This window comes from Rana temporaria, chromosome 5, assembly GCF_905171775.1.
Source record: "Rana temporaria chromosome 5, aRanTem1.1, whole genome shotgun sequence".
Lineage (NCBI taxonomy): Eukaryota > Metazoa > Chordata > Amphibia > Anura > Ranidae > Rana > Rana temporaria.
The window spans coordinates 204,764,706-204,791,746 of record NC_053493.1 but is presented as its reverse complement, the minus strand read 5'-3'; the positions used below and the strand labels follow the sequence as shown (position 1 = coordinate 204,791,746).

Sequence of the window (27,041 nt, the reverse complement as noted above, 5' to 3'; positions counted from 1 at the left end):
GTACCTTTATTCCAGGACAATACAGTGTCCCAGAATTAAACTGACACAGTCAACCCCCCCGGGCCGATCTAATGGCCCCAAAAAAGGCTGCCACATCGCCGCTTTACTCGCCGACAGAAGAATTTTCTGGCGTGATTTGATTGGACTTTATAACGATATTTATATTTTTGGTATATTAATAATTTTTTTATGCATGGACAAATTTATGGTTTATTATTGAACATTTAGCAGCGCCTTACTTTTGCTGGCACCATATGTATACCTGAAATAAATAATAAATATAGATATACAAGTGAAAGAAGCTTTTTATCTCCTTATTTCTGTATTAGGGTACCACCCTTACAAAGTCCCCGCCATCTCTGCCGGTGTACAGCTGTCAAAGCCAGACAGGCAGAGACATATTTGGTTCCTATTATAGGGAGAGCTGTAACGATAGAAGGAGTTGCCCTTAACAAACATGGAGGCAGCGGAGTCATGAGAGATCAGGCAGCAACAGGATGTGACATCAGCCGGCACAGGAAGTGAGGGTGATAGTGTAAGCATCTCTCCCAGCAAGACTTCTTCCTGCATTCTGAAGATATGGGCTCCAACAGAGGACTGACAATCACCCTCACACATGGTAATGTGTTTATTAACACCTGGGAGCTCTCTCCACTCGTCTTATTTCACAGCTTACTTGTGACAGGAAGTATAGGATGCAGGATGCTAACAAAGAGGGACATTTACTTATGTGTGTATTTTATTGCCACTATTTATTAAAGAGGTCTTTTGTTTTACCTTTATCAGATGTATTAATAATAAGATGGTGTACAAGGCTGCAATTACAATTCTTTATAGACAAGTGACAGAGATGTTTTCAAAGGTCTTGCTTTTGTTATATATCTGTATATTAAAGCAGCCTTTGCATAAAAGGGACCTATTAGGACCCCCCCACCTCAGCTTAAAAAAAAAGGGGGGGGGGGGGGGGCGAGATTAACATTTTAAGATGAATTCTAAGTATGCCAATTTTGCCATTGATCCAGCGTGTGCCATACTTGTGGGATCCCAATGAAAGCTGGAAATTACTGTAGTAGTCATTGCTACGCCAGTGATTGCCATCAGGTTCTGCTCTGCTGCTTACTGAACACAAGAGGTCTCACTCAGCATTGGCAGCTTTCAGGGGGTATTTACTAAGAATGGAGCAATTGTGCATGGCAACCAACTATGCAGCTCCTAACTTTCATTTTTAAAGCTTAAAGTGGAACTTTAGTACTGTTAGATCACTTCAGGCTGGCCCCTTCAGCAGGTATAGCTATGTAAATCATTAAATATAAGTGCCTATACTGTGTAAAATCCAGTAATACCCTGTCTCACCCTGCTCCTGCACATGCTCAGTTGCTCTCCATTTTTAGGCACTGCCGAGTTTGTAGCGGCCAATCTGCTGGTTCACACTGCTCTGACATGAAAGTAATGCAACTTCCGATCTGACTTTGCCCTGCAACTTCAGTCTGACTTAGCCCCCCCCCCCCTTCACACTGGGGCGGGAGGTGCGGTGGCGGTATAGCGCCGCTATTTTTAGCAGCGATATACCTTCGGAATTGCTGCGGTATTCGGCCGCTAGCGGTTTGCTTTTAGCCCCCCGCTAGCGGCCGAAAAATGGTTAATACCGCCCGCAATGCGCCTCTGCGGAGGCGCATTGCCGGTGGTATAGCCGTGGTGTCCTATTGTTTTCAATGGGAAGGAGCGGTAAACGCACCGCTCATCTCACCGCTCTAAAGATGCTGCTAGCAGGACTTTTGGAGCGGTCCCACCAGCGCATCGCCTCAGTGTGAAAGCACTCGGGCTTTCACACTGAGACTGCAAGGCAGTAGTTTTTAGGCTCTGTTTTTAGCGCTAAACGGCCTGAAAAACTCCTCAGTGTGAAAGGGGTCTTAAAGCGGAGTTCCACCCAAAAATGAAACCTCCGCTGTCTGGATTCCTCCCCCCCCCCCCCCTTCTCCGGTGTCACATTTGGCACCTTTCAGGGGTCTAATACAGGTATTTGCTCCCACTACCGGCAAAAGATCACTGCAGTATCTGCGGCGATCTTCGTTATGTCCAGCCCCCCCTCTCCCCCCCACCGCTCTCCTGGGAGACACACAGGTCCCAGAAGACAGCAAGGACCACTCAGAACATGCAGCGCAACTCGCAAATGCGCAGTAGGGAACCAGGCTGTGAGCCTGCAAGGCTTCAGTTCCGCATTCCCTTACTGAAGATGCCGGCGCCTGCATCTGAGAGTCGAGTGAGGACACCGCGGGCGCCCTGGACAGGTAATGAGCAAAAGATGATCCGGACTCCAGTCGTTGCTCTTAAAAATTTGTAGTGTTTATTAACAAGCCACAGTGGACAAACGCAAATAGGAATGGTTGATGCAACTCAGCCTATAAGGCCTTAGTCATAACCACATGCCCAGGACAGGTACGTGTCCTTATTTTAAAAGTCAGCAGCTGCAGTATTTGTAGCTGCTGACTTTTATTTTTTTAGGCGGAACTCTGCTTTAATGTAACTTTTCACACTCATTGACGTATCATAGTCGGACCACAGTTGTGCAGGAACCTTTTCTAAAATCAGAATTGCTTGTGTTGGATCAGTTAAGACAGCTCTCCTAGGTAAATGTTTAATTTGACATGTGCTCAGAAGTGGGATCCCATGTCGCACCAGTGTGAACCAGGCCTAAAGCACAATTCGATCCTCCTATCCTTTACAGCCAAGGAATCTGCTTCTGTTTGATCTGCAACTGCCATAGTGCCGCACATGTGATCAGTTATGACACCAACCATTTAGTTTGCCAGTTTGATTGAGGACACAGGCAAATGTGACAGTTGGCAATACCAGCATTCCAGGAATATAAGGCCCCTTTCACACTGGGGCGGTGGGTGCGTCGGTGGTAAAGCGCCGCTATTTTCTCTTATCGTCCATGGATGGACACAGCTACTTAAATCTTGACAAGTGGGTTATGTTCCCTCAGACAGAATTCTCACCGCTCCAGGTGAGCCTCGTGATGATCAGGGGTTGTTGAACCACCAGGGTGCTGGCAATGCGGTAATGGCAAAAAACAAAAGAACAAAAGCTGGACAGCCACACTCCAAAATTTTCTTTAAAAGAGATGTCTTTATTTTCAACTCTGCATACAGTCACTGCAAGCCCACAAAAATCAGTATGGCCATACTGATTTTTGTGGGCTTGCAGTGACTGTATGCACAGTTGAAAATAAAGACATCTCTTTTAAAGAAAATTTTGGAGTGCGGCTGTCCAGCTTTTGTTCTTTTGTTTTTTGGGTTATGTTCCCTGTTTACAGGAGAGGACTAGGCAGAAACATGTTAATTAATTAAATACATGTGTTTAGGGCCGAAACAACTAATCGATTAATCGTCAACGAATCGATTATGAAAATAATCGATTACAATTTTCACATTCGATTCGGCCAGTAACATAATGGGGTTAAAAATACTAAAATTAGCCCTTTATAGTACAAAAAAGCAAATGGCTACTGTAAATATTACTTTCACTGTCCCACAGTAAAAAAATGAACCCCTTACAGTAGAGATTATTTGCTCTTTTTGTACTTATTTTTGTTTTTTTAACTCCATTATGTTACTAAACATCTCAGGCCTGGGGTCACACCTGTGTTTTTTTGTGCTTTTTGCAGAAACACACTACAGTTCATTTACATGTTTTCCTATGGGACACGTTCACATCCATGATTTTTTTTTTCAGCTGCTGCGTATTTGGAAAGGGCAAGGACTTTTTAACGCAAAACGGTGCCATTTTTTTTTTTTGGTTCGATATACTTCAATGGAGAAGCTGCAGAAAAGCATGTAATGTGTTTTTGTGGCAATTTGTGTTTTTTTTTAAATCTGCCCAACAACAAATTGGCGCAATTTTTTTTTTTTTAATTTTTTTTTTAAAGGCTATTATCCGATTAATCGAAACTATAATCGGCCAACTAATCGATTATGAAAATAATCGTTAATTGCAGCCCTACATGTGTTACATTAACAGCCCTACATGTTACATTAACCGAGTTAAACAGCCCATCCCAGGGGGCGGTCTCTCCAGACATAACCCTCCTCACTGCAGCATGCAGCCTCAATTTCGTTCTGCCTAGCAAGGAGGAGGACGTATGGCTCCTTTTGGGCCCAGCGCCCTGAGGAGAAATTTTATTTTATTTTACTTTTTCTTGAAGAATCTTCTTTCAACTGTCGGCTGAGAGACAGGCTGGATAATATAGATCCTTGTAGTCTACTCAGTCCGACCAGCAAGCGTGGGCACACCTTTGCAAAGAGGCTGGGTCTGCCACGCCATACCCCATGACTCCTGGGGTGGCCGGTGAGCTTTGCTCAGAGGTCCACATATGACTGGGCTGTGGTGTTGTCTCACTCACAGTGGACCAGGCTGACAGCTACCTCCATTGCGGTTGTAGTTCTGTCAGGAATGCATCAGCGAGTCCTCACTTGGACGGGTAAGTACAGTCCCTCCCGCTTCGGTGGGTTGGTACGGCTGGGCATTCCTGGGGTTTGGGGGTCCTCTTCTCCTCCCTTCCCTGCTCCTTTTCCCTTTGCTGCATTGCTAACACTGCTGCTGTCGGGGGGGGGGGGGGGCTTCCTGAGGGGACTGTGTTATCTGGCCTGTTTTTATTTTTATTTTTTGTATGGGGCTTTCCTGTGAGGGGTTTTTCACTGTTAAAAAGCCCTAGGAGGCTTTTCCTGTTTAAACGTGGCATTTTGCTGCCATTTGGCCGACGCTGGTGCCATTTTTTTGGAAGGTTTTTTTAATTACATTGAAAACTCCCATTGACCCCCTAGAGCTGTATACGGCGCACAGTTACCTCACGGTTCTTTTCCTCTCACACGCTGTGTAGTCTCCTCCTGAGGTGAGTCCCCTGGGTACCCCTGGTCAGCGCAGCAAATGGGTGAGAGGGCCTGAATAGGGCTCTAGAAGCTTCTGTTTATTTGTAAGGACAGGTGTGCATATTATACATACACACTATGTAAATATTTTTAATATTTGGAGTCAGTATCTGGGTCCTTCCCCAACATGCTGGTGGTGGCAGCAGGTGTTGGCACCTGTGATTCCCACAGAGGTTTTATTGTTAGTCCTGGACACGTTTGTGCCAGGGTGGGAGTGGACTGCGGACGGGTGGTAAAAGAGTGCCTCCTTCCCCCGTTATCCCATGGGGAATGCTCTGTTATGGAGCCAAGGACCAGGTACCTGGGTAGTAAAAAAAAAAAGAAGCAGGATAAGGCATTTATGGGTGCGCTTCTCACTGCTGTAAGGGACTCTCTTAAGCTGGATAGTGCAGCTGGGTTTCCGCTGAGGGCTCTGTCTTTTTTTGGATCACACAAATCAGACCGCTCTGTGTAGGTTTTTTCCTTCTTTGATAATTTCTAAGAGGCGGAATGAGAACAGCCGCTGAGGGCTTTTGTAGTCCCTCACCGCCGGGCGTTTCAGTGCCCCTATGAGGAGGGCCCTTTCAAAAGGTGGGCTTCTTCTCCGGTGGTGGACCCTCCGGGTGTCATGTATAGGTGACCACTCTCCCTATTGCGGGAACCCCCGCTTGTATGGATCTGACTGATAGAAGATCCAAAGTACTGACCCGTTCCATGTTTACCATGCTGGGGTCTAACTTACGGTCTATTGTGGCCACTACTTTGGGGTCTCAGCCACTCTCGGAGTGAGCATTTTGCACCAGACAGTGGAGGAGCACCGACTCTCTCCCAAAGTTATTAGGCTAGCGGACCAGCTGGTCCAGGGCCTCATATAGGTCTGTGATGCTTCATTGAATGCTGCGCCCTTGTTATCCAGGGCTTCTGTTTCAGAATGGTTTTATGCACACGGTGGTGTAGTGGTTAACTCCATTACTTGGCAGCAAGAGTCATTGGTTGGAATCCGGCCACTGACGCCAATCTGCCTGGAGCTTGCATTGTCGCTCCCTGTGTCTGCGTGGGTTTCCTCCAAAGGCATGTGTGCATACACCTACATAAAATACATGCACACTATGTGTGTGTATTATTTAGGGGCAACCCTTCCAGGCCGTCAAAGGCCCAGCTGGGGGACTAATCCGTCCCTGGGTGGGTAAGCCGATCACGCCGGCACCCAAATCCTGCCAATGTATGTAGCCTTCCCTCCCTGTCTCTAGGTGGGAGGGCGGCTTGCAGGTTCACAATTCGGTGAAACCTCCCTGTTCTCCGACCAGTGGGTCTGCGAGGTGGTCTCTTCGGAGTACTAGATAGGGTTTCCTCCTATCCACAGAACAAAGTTCTTTCCTCGTGTCTTCCTCTCCCGGCCCATTAGTCTGCCTTGGGCAGTGTGGGACTTGCTAAGCTGCAGGGTGATTTTACCTTTCCTGCAGGATGAGAGGTTTGGGGTTTTCTATGGGCCTCAGACCCTGAATACCTTTGTGAACGTCGGGTAGTTCCGCATGGAATCCATTCGTTCGGTGGTAGCTGCGCTCCATTCAGGGGACGTCCTGGCGCCCCCGGACATCAGGGACGCATACATGCATGTCCCGTTTTGCACATGTCAGTGTTTTTTCTGTGCTTCATGATGAGAGAGGGTCTCTGTCAGCCTGTGGCCCCTTCCTTTTGATCTGGCTTCAGCACCATGGGTTTTCAGCTAGAAGCTCGCACTTATCCTTACTTTGTTGGGACAGCTTTGCCTCATTGGCTACTTAAGCGACTTTCCTCTGAGAGCAGCTTCTGTCTCAGACCTAGTAGATGTGTTATTCCCATTCAGACCCTCCGAAGATTCGGGTGGGTGTTAAACGTTTAGGCCAGAAGGTGTAGCTCAGTGGCAGCAAGCCTGCCTTCCATGTGTGCGACCAAGGGTTCAAAACCTGGGCATGCTAGGTTCCGACTCAGCGTTGAGGTATCTAGTGTTGATCTGGACTCCTCGGTGACGAAGGTCCTTCTTCCCCTGGAGAAATTGCAGACTCTTCAGTCTGCGGTGAAGGTATTGGCATCACACAATCGGTCTTCTCTCCGGGCACCTGCTGGTCCAGGGCCTGTGGGTAGCCTGCTTCTAGGCGGTACTGTATGCCCAGTTCCACACTCAGGTTTTCCAGGGGATATACTGACCAGGTGGTAAAAATCTCTTGTCTCTGAAATCATCAGATTCCGGTGAGCCACCTAGTCAGTCTCTCTGAGTTGGTGACGGAGATCCCTGACTCTTCGGTCTGGGAAGTTGTTTCTTCCTTCCAGTGGTCAGTGTATATGACGGATGCCTGGTCTTTGTGCTTGGGGTGTTTCGGCTCCCTTGCAGGAGGTGAGCCTCACGGGGCATGGATCTCCTGGCCGCTCGTCTCCACCGCAAGGGTGTCGAAGTTAGTGGTCAGGTCTAGTGATCTGGTACAGATGCGTCAGTTGTGCTGGTGGCCCTGTGGGGTCTGTATCGGTGACTTTTTTGCCGTTCCTCCATTGTAGTTGCTTCCTCAGCTGTTCCACAGTGGAGGCTGAGGAGATCCCGATGATTATATTCGCTCCAGATTGACCTTGGCGTACGCCGATATTGGGCGCCTGGTAGCGGAGGTCCTGCTGTTTTTACAGCTTGGAGTGGATCTAAAAATTGCTTTAAGCACCGTTTTGGGGGCAGATTACAGCCTTGACTGTGTTCTTTCAGTGGCCTTTTTGCGGCCCGTTCCCTGATGGGTCCCTTTTTGTGTGCAGGGGGTTTGTCATATACTTTCCCCTCTTGGCCCATCTCTTCCCCCATGAGTTTTGACTCTGGTGCTCTCGGTTCTTCAGGAACCTTCCTTTTGGAAACAGAGAGATTTTCTCTTGACACTATCTCAGAAGGTGGCCCCTTTAGTATCCTTTACCTCTGTTAGAGGGGTTTCTGAGTTGGAGGTCTTGTCTTGCAAGCCGCCATGCTTGATCCTCCATAAGGATTAGGTGGTGGTGCGCCCGCGACCTTCCCTTCTTCCGAAGGTGGTTTCGGCCTTTCGCCGGAATAAGGACATTGTTCTTCCATCCTTCTGTCCTCGGCCGGCGCATCCTACGGAGGTTGCCTTTCATACTTTAGGCATGGTACGTGCTTTGCGGGTGTACCAGCCTGCTACGGCTCCGTTTCGGAGTTCTGACTTTCTTTTGTGACTGCGTCTGGTCCACAAAAGGGCCTGGCGGTCTCGTCGACCACCATTTCTCGGTGGATCAGGCAGGCTGTCATACAGGCCTATGCTCTTAAGGGGCGGCCCCCCTTTCTGGTCACGGCACTTTCGACCAGGGCAATTGGTGCTTCCTGGGTTTTTTTCCGACATCATGCGTCGGTCTCACAGGTGTGCGAGGCGGCTACTTGCTCGTCTGTTCACGCTTTTTCCAGAATTTACATGGTTGCTGTGAATGCATCTTCTGATGCTTCTTTCGGCCGCTAGTTTTTGCAGGCGGCTGTTTAAAGTTGCACCTCCTCCGTTGAGGAGTTCTGCTTGTTTTGGGGTGAAGTTAAAATTGGTTTTACTGATGTATTTCCCACCCCTCGTTTTTGACACTGCTTGGGGACGTCCCACTTGTCAAGATTTAAGGAGCTGTGTCTGTCCATAGACGATAAGAGAAAATAGGATTTTTTGTACTCACCGTAAAATCCTTTTCTCTGAGTCCATGGACGGACACAGCACCCACCCCTCTTTTTTTAGGTTTGTATTGCTTGTTACGAACTGAGGCTGCATGCTGCAGTGAGGAGGGTTGTGTCTGGAGGGACTGCCCCCTGGGCGGGGCTGTTCAACTCTGTTAATGTAACATGTATTTAATTGTTTAACATGTTTCTGCCTAATCCTCTCCTGTAAACGGGGAACATAACCCACTTGTCAAGATTTAAGGAGCTGTGTCCGTCCATGGACTCAGAGAAAAGGATTTTACGGTAAGTACAAAAAATCCTATTTTTAGCAGTGCTTTACTGTCAATTTTGCGGCGCTATTTGGCTACTAGCGGGGCGTTTTACCCCCTGCTACCAGCCGAGGAAAGGGTTAAAACCACTGAACCGCTCCAAAGATGCTGCTAGCATGACTTTTTTTACCGTCCTGCTAGCGCACTGCTCCAGTGTGAAAGCCCTCGAAAGGGGTCTAACTGTTTTTTTTAAACCGTTAAATTAATACGTTTAGTTCCACTTTATGATTTACTGCTGTTCAGAGGCTCTGGGCTTTAGCAAAATGGCAGCATTCAGCAAGAAGAAACAGGAGCAATGCTGGAGGCAATTTACAGCACACACACTAGTTTTGGTAGCATAATTATTAACGTGGGATTTATGTTTCTTGCTAAAGAACATTATTATTAAGTTGTTATAGGTAAAGTGACGCTTTAACGGAACAAGCTAAAGATGGAAGCTGATTTGTTACCATGCACGTCTGCTCCAGTTGAATGAATGCAAAGCGGTTGGCAAGCGGTTAAGGCCCCCCCCCCCCCCCCATTTTTCTTTAGGAAATTGCACTTTTTTTATACAGGGTTTGACAGATATCCACTCTCACTTCCGCTTGTGTTGCCTAGACGATCTGAGCAGAAGTTCTCCTCCCCTCCCTTCCTGTAGTCTTCTGGGACACGTCACAGGTCCAAGAAGACTGCGGGACCATTCACAAAGAGCAGCCCTCTGTGAAGTCGCAAGTTGAATAATGCCCTTGCTGTAGGTGTAGTCCATTTATGTATCACATGAAGCCTGACTGGAAAACTTGTAAGAGATGCCTAGCTGTTACTGCTCACCTTCTCTATCACAGGAGCTATCCCTCAAACGCTAAGCTCAGAGCTACTGCATCAGGGGAGAGAGAGAATGTGGGGGGGGGGGGGGGGGGGGTTTGAATTGTAGAAAGAGCTCACTGCTGACATAGTGAAGGTAAACAGTATCGGCTAGGCTTTGCTCAGCAATGTCCTAGAAGTATTCTATTTGGGCTTTATGGGGTATGTAAATGGGCTACGCCTACACCTATAGCAAGGGCATTATTCTACTTTGGTTAAAGCTGCACAGCATGTTTTTATTTACAGACGTCCCTTTATATGAAAAGGCAGTTTTTAGTAAAGGTGAACCATACCATTAAACTGGATGATCAGTTGCGCTTTTTTTTTTTTTTTTTCCAAGTATGCCCCTTCTGCAGTATTTAAAAGAAAAAAGATTGCCAATCTCAACCCATCTTTTCCACACTTTATTCAGTATAAAAAAACACTGTTTTCAGAGTATATGACACATTAATCAAAAACTGAAATATTACGCTGGACCACTTGGCCTATTAAAGGAAGTGAAAAAATTAGGGTGTTTTACCGGCGAGTACATGTACCGATTCTTTTGGTCAAGTACTCGGCTATATCGAGTACAGATACCTTTGCAGAGCGGTTTGAGCCCATACAAAATGAATAGGCTAAAATGGCACTGCAATTCAAACAGGAATGCAGTGTGATGCCTATTCGAATTGCATGCGTTTCCTGCACCGCTCTTGTATAAATCCAGGCTGAAGTCACTATGACAAGCCTGGGTTCACATAGGAGCGGCGGTGGAATCCGCAGTGCGATTTGAGCCCATTCATTTTGTATGGGCTTAAATCGCATAGCAAAGGTATCAGTTTCCGGTATCGGAGCATTTGCATGAGTGGTCATGCAACTGCTTAGTATCTGTACCGATATCGGTGCAACTCTAGAAAAGATAACGTATCTACGGGTAGCGGTAGTTGTGTTGAGCCTGCTCTTCAACCAGTGACCCCCCCCACCCCCACTCAAATAATACCTTTCCCCCATTAGCTAATCACTGCAATGGTGCAATTATGTCAGAAAGAGGGGTGGTGACATGACTGGTAGGCAGCAGGCCCGGACCACTACGTTGCATCACCAATCCCCACTTGCAGAAGAGGGAAGAGGCTCAGACGAGGAGCACAATGGAGTCCAACACAAGTGGCTTTCTGTGCTCTTTAAAATAATTGTGAATGGCGGGCAGAGGGCTGGAAACGAGGTTTGGGACTGTGTTTAAAGCAACTAAATACTAAATACAAAAAAATTGAAGGAACACTTTGAAAACATATCAGATGTCGACGGGCAAAAAATCTCATGCTGGATATCTATACTGATATGGACTGGGTAATGTTTTAGGAATGAAAGGATGGCACATCATTTGATGGAAATGAAAATTATCCACCTACAGAGGGCTGAATTCAAAGACACCCCAAAAATCAAAGTGATGTTACAGGCAGCATAAAGTTCTCCAGACCCTTTCACGTCTGTCACATATGCTCAGGGTGAACCTGTTCTCGTATGTGAAAAGCATGGGGCACCAGTGGCGGACCTGCCAATTCTGATGTTCAATGGAAAATGCCAATCAAAGTCCACAGTGTCCAACAGTGAGCACAGAGCAACACTAGAGGACGCTGGGCCCTCAAGCCACCCCCATGAAGTCTGTTTCTGATTGTTTGGTCAGAGACATTCACACCAGTGGCCTGCTGGAGGTAATTTTGTAGGGCTCTGGCAGTGCTCATCCTGTTCTTCCTTGAACAAAGGAGCAGATACCGGTCCTACTGATGGGTTAAGGACCTTCTACGGCTCTGTCCAGCTCTCCTAGAGTAACTTCCTGTCTCCTGGAATCTCCTCCATGCTCTTGAGACTGTGCTAGGAGACAGTGCAAACCTACTGGCAATAACACGTATTGATGTGCCATCCTGGAGGAGTTGGACTGCCTGTGCAACCTTTATAGCAGGGATATGCAATTTGCGGACCTCCAGCTGTTGCAAAACTACAATTCCCATAATGCCTCTGCCTCTGGGTTTTATGCTTGTGGCTGTCAGAGTCCTGCTATGCCTCATGGGACTTGTAGTTCTGCAACAGCTGGAGGTCCACTAATTGCATATCTCTGCTTTATAGGGTCCAAGTTTCGCCTTGTGCTACCAGTAGTGACACTGACCCTAGCCACATGCAAATCTAGTGAAGAACAATCAGAAAAGATGAGTAGGGGAAAAAAATGTCAGACGCCTCCACCTGAAAAACCATTCCTGTTTTGGAGGTTGTCTCATTGTTGCCCATCTAGTACACCTGTTTTTAATTTCAATTAACAGCAAAGCAGCTGAAACTGATTAACAACCCCCTCTGTATACACCCCTCCCCCTCTGCTACTTAACTGACCAGATCAATATCAGAGGAGTTTTGATTCAAAAGTGTTCCTTACATTTTTTTGAGCAGTGTATATTCCAGGTGCATACAAAGAAAAGGTGGTCAAAGGCTTCCAGTTGTTTCTTTACTATGCAGCCACATCCCCTGGCAGCATGCTGCAGAGAAGGACCCTTGCTCTGTGTGTGGTCTCATTGCAGGGGTCCAATGTGCCCTCGGCTGAGTCACAGCTAAAGCTCTTCGGTTAGCAGAAAGCATGAGCTATGCTGAATGAATCAATTGTGATAATTAATATTTCATATCGTTCTCATCTCAGATCCAGTTAAAGCCGAGTCTGAAAGTAATAATGTAATAGTGATAGCAAATGTTTGTGTTACAGGAAGTGAGAAGCACAAACTGCAGGTTGTGACCCAAGAAGAACAAGATGACGATCCAACTCTTCAAGACTTGGCATTGATTGTGGAGAAAGTCACTGGTGTACCCCTCGCCTCACAGAGACTCATTTACAAGGGTAACATTGCATATTTGTTTTTCAGGTGCTTACGTGTAGCTTAGTAAATAATAAACAATGGCAGACCTATAGGGGTTGCTTGGAATAAAATCAAAAATAGACCTTGTGCTGAATGCAATCTGTGTGCAGACCCAAACATCCACCAGCCATGGGTTTTGGAGGCTCCACATTGCTTTGTATGCAAGTGTACACCACTTAAATTAGGTTTGTTAGAAACAATACTACGCACAGGAATGATATATGAAATGTCTGAATACGAATTAAATAATTCACATGACAACTGAACTTCAACTCTGAAGTTTTTATTTAACTGCCCATATATGTTACAATCTGGTTGTAGTATCTCTGTACCATCTTATTTAGATTTACCAAAATTTAAAGAATTGGATAAATTTGATCCATCTATGGCTGTTCTGTTCTGTTCCAGAGAAGTTGATCTGATAAACTTCTCTGGAAGCGGCTTGTTGAAAAATGTTCATATGATCAGTGCAGATCAGTGTATTTTAAAAGTGGAGAAGTCCTCCCTGTCAATCCTCGTACACACGACCGGTTTGCCTGGCAGGGAAACTGCCAGGAGGGCATTTGGCCGGGAATCCCGGCCGTGTGTATGCTCCCTAGCAGTTTTCCTGTCGGGAAAACAGCCGGGAATCCCAACGGGGAAAATAGAGAACCTGGCTCTCTATTTTATCTTCGGGCTTCCCGGCAGAGTGTTTCCTGCCGAGAAAAACGGTCGTCCGTATGCTTACCTGTCCGAAGGTAAACCCGCGCATGCTAGATAAGCCTTTGACGCATGCGCGGTAGCATACAAGGCATAGTGTGGGGTGTAGCAAGATGACGGCATCGAATGTGACGAGCGCTGGGTGACGAGGCTGTGACTACATTGGTAATTAAATCTCTCTGCTGCTGAGAAACTGAACTACTTTTTGGCAGGTGCCTCTTGTACAGCACCCTGAAATGAATGTGCTGCCAATGAGATGATTGCCATTGAGAAGGTACATCTCTCCGTAGCATATAGATTGGATTTCTAGTGTAGCTTTGGCCTTTTTTTTTTTAGTTTATATTTAATTTTATGCTTTTGACTGCTACTACCCCTTACCCTCAAAGTTAATGATCTATTCATGACATCCAAGAAAATGAGTGTTCTCTTTTTGAGAGTATTTAGCTTACAAAGTAGGAACAAAATGTTACCATAATTTAGTACTATAAGTACACTACACAGTAACAGATAACACACCGTTATGGCTATGTGCGTTGTCTTCTCTAATGTTTGTTGTGTTTTCTAGGAAAATCCCTTAAGGAGATGGAACAGACTTTACAAGCCCTAGGTGTACAGAATGGTTGTAAAATAATGCTGATTGGGAAGAAGGTAATAATTGAACTGATTCCTTTTTAAATTGCAACATTTAAAGGGGTTGTAAAGGTACAACTTTTTTTCCTAAATAGCTTCCTTTACCTTAGTGCAGTCCGCCTTCACTTACCTCATCCTTCCATTTTGCTTTTAAATGTCCTTATTTCTTCTGAGAAATCCTCACTTCCTGTTCTTCTGTCTGTAACTACACACAGTAATGTGAGGCTTTCTCCCTGGTGTGGAGTGTCGTGCTCGCCCCCTCCCTTGGACTACAGGAGAGTCAGGATGCTCTCTACGTTGCAGATCGAGAAAGGAGCTTTGTTACTGGGCGTCCTGACTCTCCTGTAGTGCAAGGAAGGGGGCGAGCACGACACTCCACACCAGGGAGAAAGCCTTGCATTACTGTGTGGAGTTACAGACAGAAGAACAGGAAGTGAGGATTTCTCAGAAGAAATAAAAACATTTAAAAGCAAAATGGAAGGATGAAGTAAGTGAAGGAGGACTGCACTAATGTGAAGGAAGCTATTTAGGGAAAAAAATTGTACCTTTACAACCGCTTTTAACATAAATATATTTTTTCTCAGATTTTAAAAAGTCATCACTGTACACATAAATGTGGTGATAAAATGCATGGAAATAATATTGGTGTGCTATTGTAAGCACTAGAGCAGGGGTAGGCAACCTGGGGCCCTCCAGCTGTTGCAGAACTACAAGTCCCATCATGTGGACAGCAGTCTGTGAGGTGTTGAGAAAGCAGGACACAGTCGTGTGAGCTCATGTGGCCCCTGTTTGGACCCCAAAGCAGACGGGAACCTTAATCCCGGGAGTGGGACTTGTTTATACTGGCAGTGAGCTGAGTGTTTATTTTGTGTGCCCAAAGTGTGGACTACTTTGGTTTTGCAGGAACACACTAAAGAAAGCTGTTTTGTTTTCTTTTAAAAAGTTGGTCATGATCCAGGGCTACCCCATATAACACTATGTTCTTTATATACAGTACATCTCTTCATGTATCTACTACTGCTTTTTTTTATTTTTTTGTCTCCCTTATTTCCAATTTGCTGCAATTAATCTTTTTCACTGTGTATAACATTTGTTATGTTACGTGATGTTACTGTCATACATATTATACCTTTTTAATTTAACAGAACTGTCCAGAAGAGGAGTCAGAATTAAAGAGGCTGAAAGATTTGGAAAAATCAGTTGAACAAATAGCAAGTAAATTGGAAGATGTTAACAAAGAGCTCTCAGGAATACAGAAGGTACAATCTGTGCATTTGTTAGTTTATATTAATTTCAGTTTTGTAGCCTTATGAGGCTCATATTGTATCGCAATCTTCATGCTCTGCCCTATATAGAGTTAAAGCAGAACTTATAACAATTTCATTTAGCATAGAACATACATTCTACAATTATGCTACCAAAATTAGTGTGTGCTGTTAATTGTCTCCTGGATTGCTCCTGTTTCTTCTTGCTGGAGGCTGCCATTTTGTTGAAGCCCAGAGCACTCACTTCCTTATTGAGAACTTTCCCCTTCTCAACTTTATGCCACACTGTAATTAAAATGTGTGTATTTCTAGCCTTGATTGCATGTCTTGGCTCCGCTAAAGAGGAAGGCTGCCCAAGTTTACAGCTGACAATGCCTAAGGCAGGGACAAAGGAGAGAATATGAGGGAGATAAGACAAGACACTATCCTTGTAAGTTTAGCTCTTTGGGGTTGATTTACTAAAACTGGAGAGTGCGAAATGTAGTGTAGCTTCCAGGATATTTAGGCAAAGCTTATTTGAACAAGCTAAAGTTAGGAACTGATTGGCTACCATGCTCAGCTGTGTCAGATTTTTCACTCTCCAGTTTTAGTAAATGAAACACTTTCTCCCTGGCAGCAGAGTTTATCCTGTCACCTTTCCTGCTTTTCTTCTTTTCCTCAGCACAGTCTGTGATATTTCTGTTGCTGCTTTCCCCCTAACAGCAGCAGTAAATCTTGAGGCTGTCAGCAGTTTGGCACTGATTATCGGCATTTTGCCAAGAATGCAGGACAACTGAGGCTGTACAGAGATAATGAGGCAGTGACTTTCTGAATTTTAAACCGTATAGGCATCTATTTTTAAAGTTTTAAATAACTATATTTGCAAAAGGGGTCAACCTAAAGTGATCTATCAGGACTTAATTTTGAGGCCAGTCAAGTTCCTTCACCCAAAACTTGCGCATCCATGTCTTTATGGACCTTGCTTTGTGCACTGGTCCAGATCATTTGGTGGAGGGGGGATTATGATGTGGGGTTGTTTTTCAGGGGTTGGGCTTGGTCCCTTAGTTCTAGTGAAATCAACTCTTAAGGCGTCGGCATACTAAGCCATTTTGGACAATTTCATTCTCCCAACTTTGCGGGAATAGTTTGGGGATGCCCCCTTCCTGTTCCCACATGACTGTTTACCAGTGCACAAAGCAAGGTCCATAAAGACATGGATTAGCAAGTTTGGGGTGGAGAAACTTCACTGACCTGCACACAGTCCTGACCTCAACCCGACAGAACACCTTTGAGATGAATTAGAGCAGAGACTGCAAGCCAGGCCTTCTCGTCTTCATCAGTGCCTGACCTCACAAATGCGCTTTTGGAAGAATGGTCAAACATTCCCATAAATACGCTCCTAAACCTTGTGGACAGCCTTCCCAGAAGAGTTGAAGCTGTTATAGCTGCAGAGGGCGGGCCAAAGCAATATTGAACCCTACAGACTAAGACTGGGATGCCATTAAAGTTTGTTTGCGTGTAAAGACAGGCATTCCAATACTTTAGGTAATATAGTGTATGTATGCAAATTTGGACTCCTTTTAAACTATGCTTTGTACTATAGGATGCTGAGGGAGAGTTTGTATTGTATATTGAATGCATCCAGATTTGAGGACTTCCCAGGCACATAAGAGATGTTTTGACACAGCTCAGTGTTTATAAAAATAAAAAGTTAATCTATTCATTCGTTTTCACTAACTGACATACAGTGATTCAGATATAAGGAATGGCAATGAATATCGTGATTTCCCCTTTCTTAGTGACTGAATTTTTACTGAGAACTGAGACTAGGGGCTTTATAAATATTCCTACCTGTACCCTGTTTTTCTCACCTGCATAAGGTGATCATGTAATTTCACGGTGTCGTTTGTTGGCCTGTATGCACAGCCTACAGTGGAGTAAATCTTCACATTGATGTGTCAGAAGTTTCTGTTTAAACATAAGGCACGTAGCATGGCACTGCTTAGATTAACACATGACCTCTTTCTGTAGTCTGACAAACTTGTATGACTAAAGCGCCGTACACAAGAGCCGATGTTCAGCCCGTGTGCACGCAGCTGGTCCGACAGAAGCTAGGCGAACGTCCAGCTTCTGTTGAATGGGCTTGACAGAAAAAAGGTCTTGTTATTAGTGACTTATTGCCAATCGACTGCTGTTCTGACGGTCGGGGGGGATCTGGCAGGACCATACCCCTGTCAGAATACAATAGCTCAGCGGGGAGATCTCTGTATTAACATTGGCTAGTTAGTACAGCGGCTTCTCCCGAAGCCATTCAGATATTTTTAATTCAGCTCAGAAAAAATAACTGCTGGTGTGTACCAGGCTTTAGAGAGGGGAATAAAAAGAATGCGTGGGACTTTATCAATGTTTTCCCTCAAATTATACAGACGTTTTTATATATATATATATATATATATATATATATATATACATACAGCTTGGATTTATATTGTGTGTATAAAGATGTGAAAGAGGCCTTTTCTTGGCGTGTTTCGCTCATTGCTTCCCCAGGAGTAGGGCACATAAGATGCTTGCAAAATATTTCCAGGGCATCAGCTGGGCAGACCTCGCAGCCACCAACAAAAACCCACCCACGGATGATGATAGTCCTAACACAGCTAGGGGTTTAGTAGTAGGTAAATGCCCCCTGTGTTCACTCTACCCTTTAGAATAATGGGTTTTAACCAGGCACATACTTTTAGTGTTCCAGGGTGCATGGTTTTTCCCATGTAAGTCGCCAGATCTCTGTGCTCTCTTGGGCGTACAAAATTATCTGATATATTGGGATGTGGTGTCATTCACTGTTTTCAATGACATATGTTTATTAGTTCTCTATCTGTAGCCTGAGAGCCGGTTCACTCTGGGGTGGCACGACTTCGGGGGCGACTCGCCAAGGCGTCCTGAAGACGACTTCAGAGGCGACTTGCAAAATTACTTCCGTATAGAAGTCAATGCAAGTCGCCCCCGAAGTCGTACAAGAACCTTTTTCTAAGTCGGAGCGACTTGCATCGCTCCTATTAGAACAGTTCTATTGAATAGAATGGGACATGACTTGTCAGGCGACTGAGTCGCCTGACGAGTCGCCCCAGTGTGAACCGGCTCTGAGAACTGCATTGTCCTGTGAATAAACTATATATCCCACAATCCCTGGGTCTTTCAGTGTATTACTAGTGCAGTAATTAGATCTGACAGACGCAAGCAGGAAGAGCATTCAGACACACAGAGAGCTCACCATGCAGCCACAAGATTTTATTCAATTATATTGGCACTCCCATATTTGTGATGCAACAAAGAGAGGATGGCAACCCACCTAAATGCAGCTAAACTCATTTACAAACCACAACTATCTGTAAATATTTCCGCTTTTTCAAGTACAGATTACTAGTGTTTAGCTGCTGTCAGATACAAAAATTTGTGTGAATGAAGCCTAAATGATTCTTAGGATACCTATCCATATTTATTGGCTATATTCCCATAAACAAACCGTACATCTGCCAAACTGCAATTTTTTTTTTCAGTAAACCTGTTATGAGCAAAATGTTGACTCCTGACATTTCTGGTTGCCTGGCTGTTGTGATGACTCTCTGGATTCATTACTTTTAAATTACTGACCTAGTTAGTACAAGTTTGTAGATTAAGTCAGAAGTCTTTATCTGAACCCTTCTTCTGGGTTAGTGACTCGTAACACAAGTTAAATGATCAGCATGGCAGACAGGGTGCAAGCATTTTCAGAAGGAGTGATCAGCAGTCGCAGTCTCTATATTTCCCTTATTACAGAGTTGCATTAAATTAAGGAAACTTTATACTTCACATTAGCCAATGTTTACTTTTTTTGCTTATTTGTGTTTTTATTATTCAGGGGTTTCTTAGTAAGAATCTTCAAGAGGAAGCACTTGGTAAACTTGATAAAAGAATAAAGACAACTGTTGAACAATTTATGAAAGTACTGGAACAGGTTGATTCTTTGGTGAGTAAAGATATTACTAAGATGTACTTTTATGGTGGAATACTATGATGAGGGCTCTATATACTGGTGGAACAGATTGATTCTATGGGGAGTATAAACATTCCTTCTATGTATGGAGACTAAAGATATCACAAATATGTTTGGTGATGGCAATATCTGTATATTGGAAGAGATTAATTCTCTGGGGAGTATCCTCAATATGTATGGTGAATAGATCCATCACTAATAAGTGGAAGACTGTAATAGGGGCTCTATAACTCACTCATTATAGTTTGTCCCTCTACCTTTAGGCTTTTGTTAGGATTGGCAGTAGAATGAAATGCACATGTTCACTGACTTTAAAAAAATAATAAATGCACATCTTTTTTCAGGTAAAAAAAAAAGCATTGCACCAGCAATCAGGAGATCGCTGATGCCATGTAGGCCTCCTCCACACTGTCAGTGTATTTGCTTACCTGTACATCACTGAGCACTGAGAATGTTACACGTTCCATCCTAAAATTGGGTGGAACATGTAACATGTTCCCAAAGGTAACTTATCCTTTAAAGCTGGTGTCTGGTGGATCATAGACACTAGGTGGTGGTGGAGGGTGTCATTTTATACTAAAAATGAACTTCAGAGAATTCTGCAGATTAGCTATAGGTTAATATAGTTGGCACAACCTATTGCTAAGTAAACTTAGAAATAATATGATATGCAGCTCTGAAAATTTGGGGGCCACATATAGAGGTTCCAAATGCGTCAGGGCTCATTCAGACCTCTGCATTTTAGTAACGCGCATTACCACAACACACGTACCTTTTCATGGCACTCCAATGCACGAAACCAATGCACCTCCACACAATAAACATAAGGCAATGTGCTACCTTGTGTTGTGCACTGATGGTGTAAATGGTTCAAGTCCTGTTTTTAGGTGCCTTATGGTGCGTTGGTAGCCCCTTTTATATGGGCCCTTAATGTTTGCTCACCACTGCTGTAAGTAGGAATCATGTATCGTTGTAAACAAGGACTGTGACACAAAGTTATTAGTCATAAATTAAATACGTTTTTATTAAATGGTAAAAAAAATATTAACCTGTTTTCTTTTTATACCAGGTAATGCCAGAAAATTTTAATGACTGTAGAATGAAGAGGAAGGCATTAGTAAAAAAAGTGCAGGTAAGAGACAGCAGTAGCACGGCATATTCACAGTTTCCCACCTGCAGCTCATTGATAGACAGTTTTCTGTATATTGGTATATGTTTTCAGTATATTGGTTGTAAAGGATTCACTAATATCAAAACCAAACCACATACAGTGCCTTGCGAAAGTATTCGGCCCCCTTGAACTTTGCGACCTTTTGCCACATTTCAGGCTTCAAACATAAAGATATAAAACTGTATTTTTTTTTTTTTTTGAAGAATCAACAACAGGTGGGACACAATCCATGAAGTGGAACGAAATTTATTGGATATTTCAAACTTTTAAAAAAAATAAACTGAAAAATTGGGCGTGCAAAATTATTCAGCCCCTTTACTTTCAGTGCAGCAAACTCTCTCCAGAAGTTCAGTTCTCTGAATGATCCAATGTTGACCTAAATGACTAATGATGATAAATAGAATCCACCTGTGTGTAATCAAGTCTCCGTATAAATGCACCTGCACTGTGATAGTCTCTGAGGTCCATTTAAAGCACAGAGAGCATCATGAAGAACAAGGAACACACCAGGCAGGTTCGAGATACTGTTGTGGAGAGGTTTAAAGCCGGATTTGGATACAAAAAGATTTCCCAAGCTTTAAACATCCCAAGGAGCACTGTGCCAGTGATATTATTGAAATGGAAGGAGTATCAGACCACTGCAAATCTACGAAGACCTGGCCGTCCCTCTAAACTTTCAGCTCATACAAGGAGAAGACTGATCAGAGATGCAGCCAAGAGGCCCATGGTCACTCTGGATGAACTGCAGAGATCTACAGCTGAGGTGGGAGACTCTGTCCATAGGACAACAATACGTTGTATACTGCACAAATCTGGCCTTTATGGAAGAGTGGCAAGAAGAAGCAATTTCTTAAAGATATCCATAAAAAGTGTCGTTTAAAGTTTGCCACAAGCCACCTGGGAGACACAAACATGTGGAAGAAGGTGCTCTGGTCAGATGAAACCAAAATCGAATTTTTTGGCAACAATGCAAAACGTTATGTTTGGCGTAAAAGCAACACAGCTCATCACCCTGAACACGCCATCCCCACTGTCAAACATGGTGGTGGCAGCATCATGGTTTGGGCCTGCTTTTCTTCAGCAGGGACAGGGAAGATGGTTAAAATTGATGGGAAGATGGATGGAGCCAAATACAGGACCATTCTAGAAGAAAACCTGATGGAGTCTGCAAAAGACCTGCGACTGGGACGGAGATTTGTCTTCCAACAAGACAATGATCCAAAACATAAAGCAAAATCTACAATGGAATGGTTCACAAATAAAACATATCCAGGTGTTAGAATGGCCAAGTCAAAGTCCAGACCTGAATCCAATCGAGAATCTGTGGAAAGAACTGAAAACTGCTGTTCACAAACGCTCCCCATCCAACCTCACTGAGCTTGAGCTGTTTTGCAAGGAGGAATGGGCAAAAATGTAAGTCTCTCGATGTGCAAAACTGATAGAGACATACCCCAAGTGACTTACAGCTGTAATCGCAGCAAAAGGTGGCGCTACAAAGTATTAACTTAAGGGGGCTGAATAATTTTGCACGCCCAATTTTTCAGTTTTTTATTTTTTTTAAAAGTTTGAAATATCCAATACATTTCGTTCCACTTCATGATTGTGTCCCACTTGTTGATTCTTCCAAAAAAATTACAGTTTTATATCTTTATGTTTGAAGCCTGAAATGTGGCAAAAGGTCGCAAAGTTCAAGGGGGCCGAATACTTTCGCAAGGCACTGTACTCGCACAGCTAGTTTTGTATACCCATTTGTAAGTGCTTTACAGGAGTTTTCCATTTAAACTAAATAGAAGGACCCATATGGAGGCATCTGAGCTGCGGAAGGTCCCCAGACTACATTTTTCACATGGCCTGTGACCAGTGATGTCCCACTAAGCCTTGCTTTTACTTATGATTGAGATGTATGAATATTGTATTCTAAAACGTGTAATATCAAACCGTGGCTCACTGCATCGACTGTAATGTGGTTAGGATTAGGGTTGTCCCGATACCGATACTAGTATCGGGACCGATTCCGAGTATTTGCGGGAGTACTTGTACTCCCGCAAATACCCCTGATACCGAAATAGAATACTAACCCCCCCTCCCCCCCCCGCCGCTGCATCCCGCTACTGCCGACTGGGTAATACGGGCGGGGAACATTATAGCTTTGAATAGCTGTAATGATTTGCGCCGCGTATAGACACTCCCCCTTGCTCGGGTGAACTGTCCAATCCCGAGCGAGGGGGAGTGTCTATACGCAGCGCGACGCGAATCATTGCAGCTATTTAAAGCTGTAATGTTCCCCCGCGCATATTAACCAGTCGGCGGCAGCGGGGATGCAGGTAAGGGGGAAATAGCTGGATATGGGGGAGACATGGCTTCAGGGGGGGAGACATGGCTTCAGGGGGGGAGACATGGCTGCATGGGGGGGAGACATGGCTGCATGGGGGGGAGACATGGCTGCATGGGGGGGAGACATGGCTGGATGGGGGGGAGACATGGCTGGATATGGGGGGACATGGCTGGATATGGGGGGACATGGCTGGATATGGGGGGACATGGCTGGATATGGGGGGAGACATGGCTGGATATGGGGGGGAGACATGGCTGGATATGGGGGGGAGACATGGCTGGATATGGGGGGGAGACATGGCTGGATATGGGGGGGAGACATGGCTGGATATGGGGGGGAGACATGGCTGGATATGGGGGGGAGACATGGCTGGATATGGGGGGGAGACATGGCTGGATATGGGGGGGAGACATGGCTGGATATGGGGGGGAGACATGGCTGGATATGGGGGGGAGACATGGCTGCATCTGGGGGGACATGGCTGCATCTGGGGGGACATGGCTGCATCTGGGGGGGGGGGGGACATGGCTGCATCTGTGGGGGGACATGGCTGCATTTGGGGACACATTTAAAAAAAAGTATCGGTATTCGGTATCGGCGAGTACTTGAAAAAAGGTATCGGTACTTGTACTCAGTCCTAAAAAAGTGGTATCGGGACAACCCTAGTTAGGATTACAACATCTCCATGTGTGCTTCAGCAGCTGCAGAAAAAATAAATAATAAAACATTAAAAATAAAAGTGACTGTTCTAAGCATCGCTAGGTGTTTTAAGCCTCATTCACACTTGCATATGGAAGCTGAGATGTATGTATGGGCAGGCTGAATGTACCCAAAATTATTTGAACCATCTATGGCCGACTTTACTTGTGTAATCTCCAGGTAGGAAATGTACAACTTTGCAGCAGATTCACAAAAGATAGTTTGCATAAGAAAACTGTATACACGAAATATGAAGTCAAACCTATTGAATAATAAATTTAAAGTTTATATACATATATAATACTCAAATTTTTGCCACAGTACTTCTTTAATTGAATATAAAGATGAGTAGCAAGTACATATTTTAATATTCAAAAAGGTATTGCATGTGTATAAAATGTAGGTACATCATGCATGTACCATCAAATCTTTTATTATTTAGAACAATATTCATATATATCCCTGTAAATAAATTAAAGTCTATTTCTTGTCATTGTTTTACCAAGGGATTCCTTGCTCAGTGTGACACAATGGAAGGAAACATCAGTCAAGAAATTGACAAGCTGCACTCTAAGAATTTGGCTCTGGCAAAGTAGAGGTTCATATACATATGTGGTGATAGGGTAAAATGGTTGCTCTATGAGCAAGTTTATATACAAATTGATTTTTGCTCTCTGTTTGGAAGATATATATGTACTGTATATAGAAATATTTTGTTAATATTAATTGCTGTGTTTTGCCTGTGTGAGCTCTGCTGCTATATTTGGTGTGTGTAAACACAAGAAAATAGGTAAAACTGTCATGTACTGCATACTGATAAGACAACACCACCTTGGCACTAATATTATGTTTTTTTTTTTTAAATGCCTATTTTATTTGTAATAAAGACTTTTGGGCTTTGTTATAGGTAAGTTATAATTGTGCAGCCTTAATTATTTCATGGGACTTTCTGCTTGGGCCCATTTTACGTGTCTGTACTTAGAAGATCTCTGCCCAACTCGTAGCGTGAACCAAATATCTATACCATTGTTTTCAAATATATGCTTGTGAGTTCTGCTGAGGTACATTTGTAAACATTTCTGCATGCTGCAGTTTAGACATGCTTAGGTTTTGTTCACCTCTGAACTTTGTCATATTATTATTTTTTTTTATGGGAAAGCACACCAAAAATATAACATGTAGGTGACAGTGGGACTGAAACTTTGCTAAGAGCATTTCTGGTAGTAGCAATAATGGAGCAGCAAACAGTATATCATCACATCAGCAGAAACGAACCCTAAGGGGCCCAGTTATTTAGAGGCTGAACGTGTTGCAGGAAAAGCACATCCCATGGGCGTTTCCTGCATTGCACATGAATACGTTGCCCTTGCGAGATGTGTGCAGGTTCCATTATTGCTAATGGCACCCCAAACACATCTTGCAAACGTGGCATTTGTGGACACCAAGCCACATGGAACAGTAGTACCATGTGTTTTGGTACGGTGCTGTCTGGAAAATAAGTGCTTACACATTCTGGTATGTTTGGCAGCCCATTGAAATAATTGGGCTGTCCAAACCGGAACGCACAAGGACTGTAAGGGAATGCGTGCGTTCTAGTGTGAACCGGCCAGCTTATTGCAGCTTTGAAAAAAAAAATGCACATTTATAATTTACAGTGCTATACTTTTAAATCTGTTTTAGTGCTTTGCTTGCTTCGGGACATCGAGGCAAGCAAAGTCCTGTTCAAATAACTAAATAAATAAATGAATGAGAAACAGAAAAAAATGGGAGTCATATGACTGGCCTTTGCACCAATCCCAAGAGTGTTTTCTGCAACATTATGCCAGTAACATTCTGTGGGACACCGCAGGCTCCACACCAATTCCTGTATTTTATGAATGGCCCTGGTTGAATGTATGGTTTTAACATCTAGGTGCACAAATGTGCAAGGCTACTTCCTTTTGTCTTTTTCCTCTTGAAACTACTTTTCATCCAGGCATAACTGCAGTGTCCCAGACCACTCCATTACCTAGGTTGGGTTCACACTCTTGGGAACAATACAAGGAAATCACCACTCCAGGTGAGTGCATGGACAAACAACTCCTCCACACATTGACAGGTTCTTCATCACAGCAATACAAAGAAGAAGAGTTGGTTGCACTCCAACATAGTAGTGGATACAACGATGTTTATTGAAGTCTTGCAAATATAAAACATACAGACATCACAGCTCCATGACACAGGACAAGGCAGTTAATGCGTTTCACACAGAATGGGCTTATGAGTAAGCACATTACATGTGAAATGCGTTAACTGCCCTTTCCTGTGTTATGAACTGTGATGTTTGTATGTTTTACAATATATATGGAAGACTTCGATAAACATTGTTTTATCCACTACTATGTTGGAGTGCAGCCAACTCTTCTCTTTGTCCCTGGGTTCACACTCTTGCACTGTAATAATGCATGCGTTGAGCATTGGGATGCTGAGGTGCCGTTCATTCTTAATGGCACCCCAGTGCACCATGGCAACGGACGTGCCTTGCAGCACATCAACAATCGCAATATTCCCTGCGCACACATTCATGGAAATAGCTGTAATAATGCTGGGTTCTGTAATGACCACCGGCTGGAAATTACAGACAATCTGAATAGAGAAATGTCATTAGCACACCAATGATTCCTCACTTGCCTGACAAAGGGGCCCTGTGTGGCTCCGGAAGGTTGCTGGATGTGTACCGTGTAACCATGTAAATAAAGCTTAGGACCCTTCTGAGGAATCCTTGGTGTGCTGATGACATTTCTCCATTCAGATTGCAGCACATCACAACACACTACTGTGCATTGTGGGGTCTCTGCATTCTCAAGTAAGTTCGCAAGTAATGCAGTCAACCTGCTTGTTTTACTGCATCGCAAAAGTTTAAAGCGTATCTCCACGTTTTCAAAACAACTATTATCTCTTTATGAGTTATATGCATTGAAAATATTTTGTCAAACTTCATTGCAGAATCCTACCTCCTACAGAGCTTATAGCTTAAATGGTGTATATACTCGCTTCTTTCTTGAGTTGGTCAATCTACCTGTTATGATCACCTGATCAGTTTGATCAGTGTTGTAATAAGAGAAGAAACCAGTCATCTTGAGCAGTAACTTTCATTTGTAGATGACTTCTGTAGACATGCATACAGAATTCCCATACTGCTGTCCTAGCCACAAGAAAGGGATTGTTGGAAGTTATTGTACACTATATTTCCCTACCTTAGCCTTGTATAATTTTTGTAATAACACAATTAAAATAAGAGGCTCAGAGTGCCTTAAAGTATCATTTAAAGGGGGGGCGGGGGGGAATGTTTAGTCATAGTGATATGTCTCATTTCACCCTTGTATCGGCTACAGTCATTGATAGCAGACTTAGGCAGATGAAGCATTAAAGGCATAAATAGAATTTCACTATGCACGGTTGCTCTAATCTAGGGCTGGACAAATCCTAGAAGAGGATTGTTTTTCACTTAAAGCCCAAATTTCAGCACAGTTAGTTTACAGAAGGTAAATTAGTTTAACTCGGTCTCCTCTTATGCCACCTGCCATAATGTATACATTTTTTCTTGTTTACCTGCAGGAGGAAGTTCAGTTCCTGCTTTA

The 27,041-nt window shown here is 44.0% G+C and overlaps 1 protein-coding gene across 1 annotated transcript; it reads left to right on the top strand.

Moving 5' to 3' along the window:
* Positions 1-487: 487 nt before the first annotated feature.
* BAG1 (BAG cochaperone 1) lies at positions 488-25,169 on the top strand. The gene is made up of 7 exons (XM_040353499.1): positions 488-619; positions 12,460-12,591; positions 13,875-13,957; positions 15,085-15,198; positions 19,082-19,189; positions 20,286-20,348; positions 23,928-25,169. Exons 1-7 carry the CDS (start codon positions 580-582, stop codon positions 24,015-24,017), a joined length of 630 nt encoding a protein of 209 aa, XP_040209433.1. The 5' UTR covers positions 488-579; the 3' UTR covers positions 24,018-25,169.
* The last annotated feature ends 1,872 nt before the right edge of the window (positions 25,170-27,041 follow it).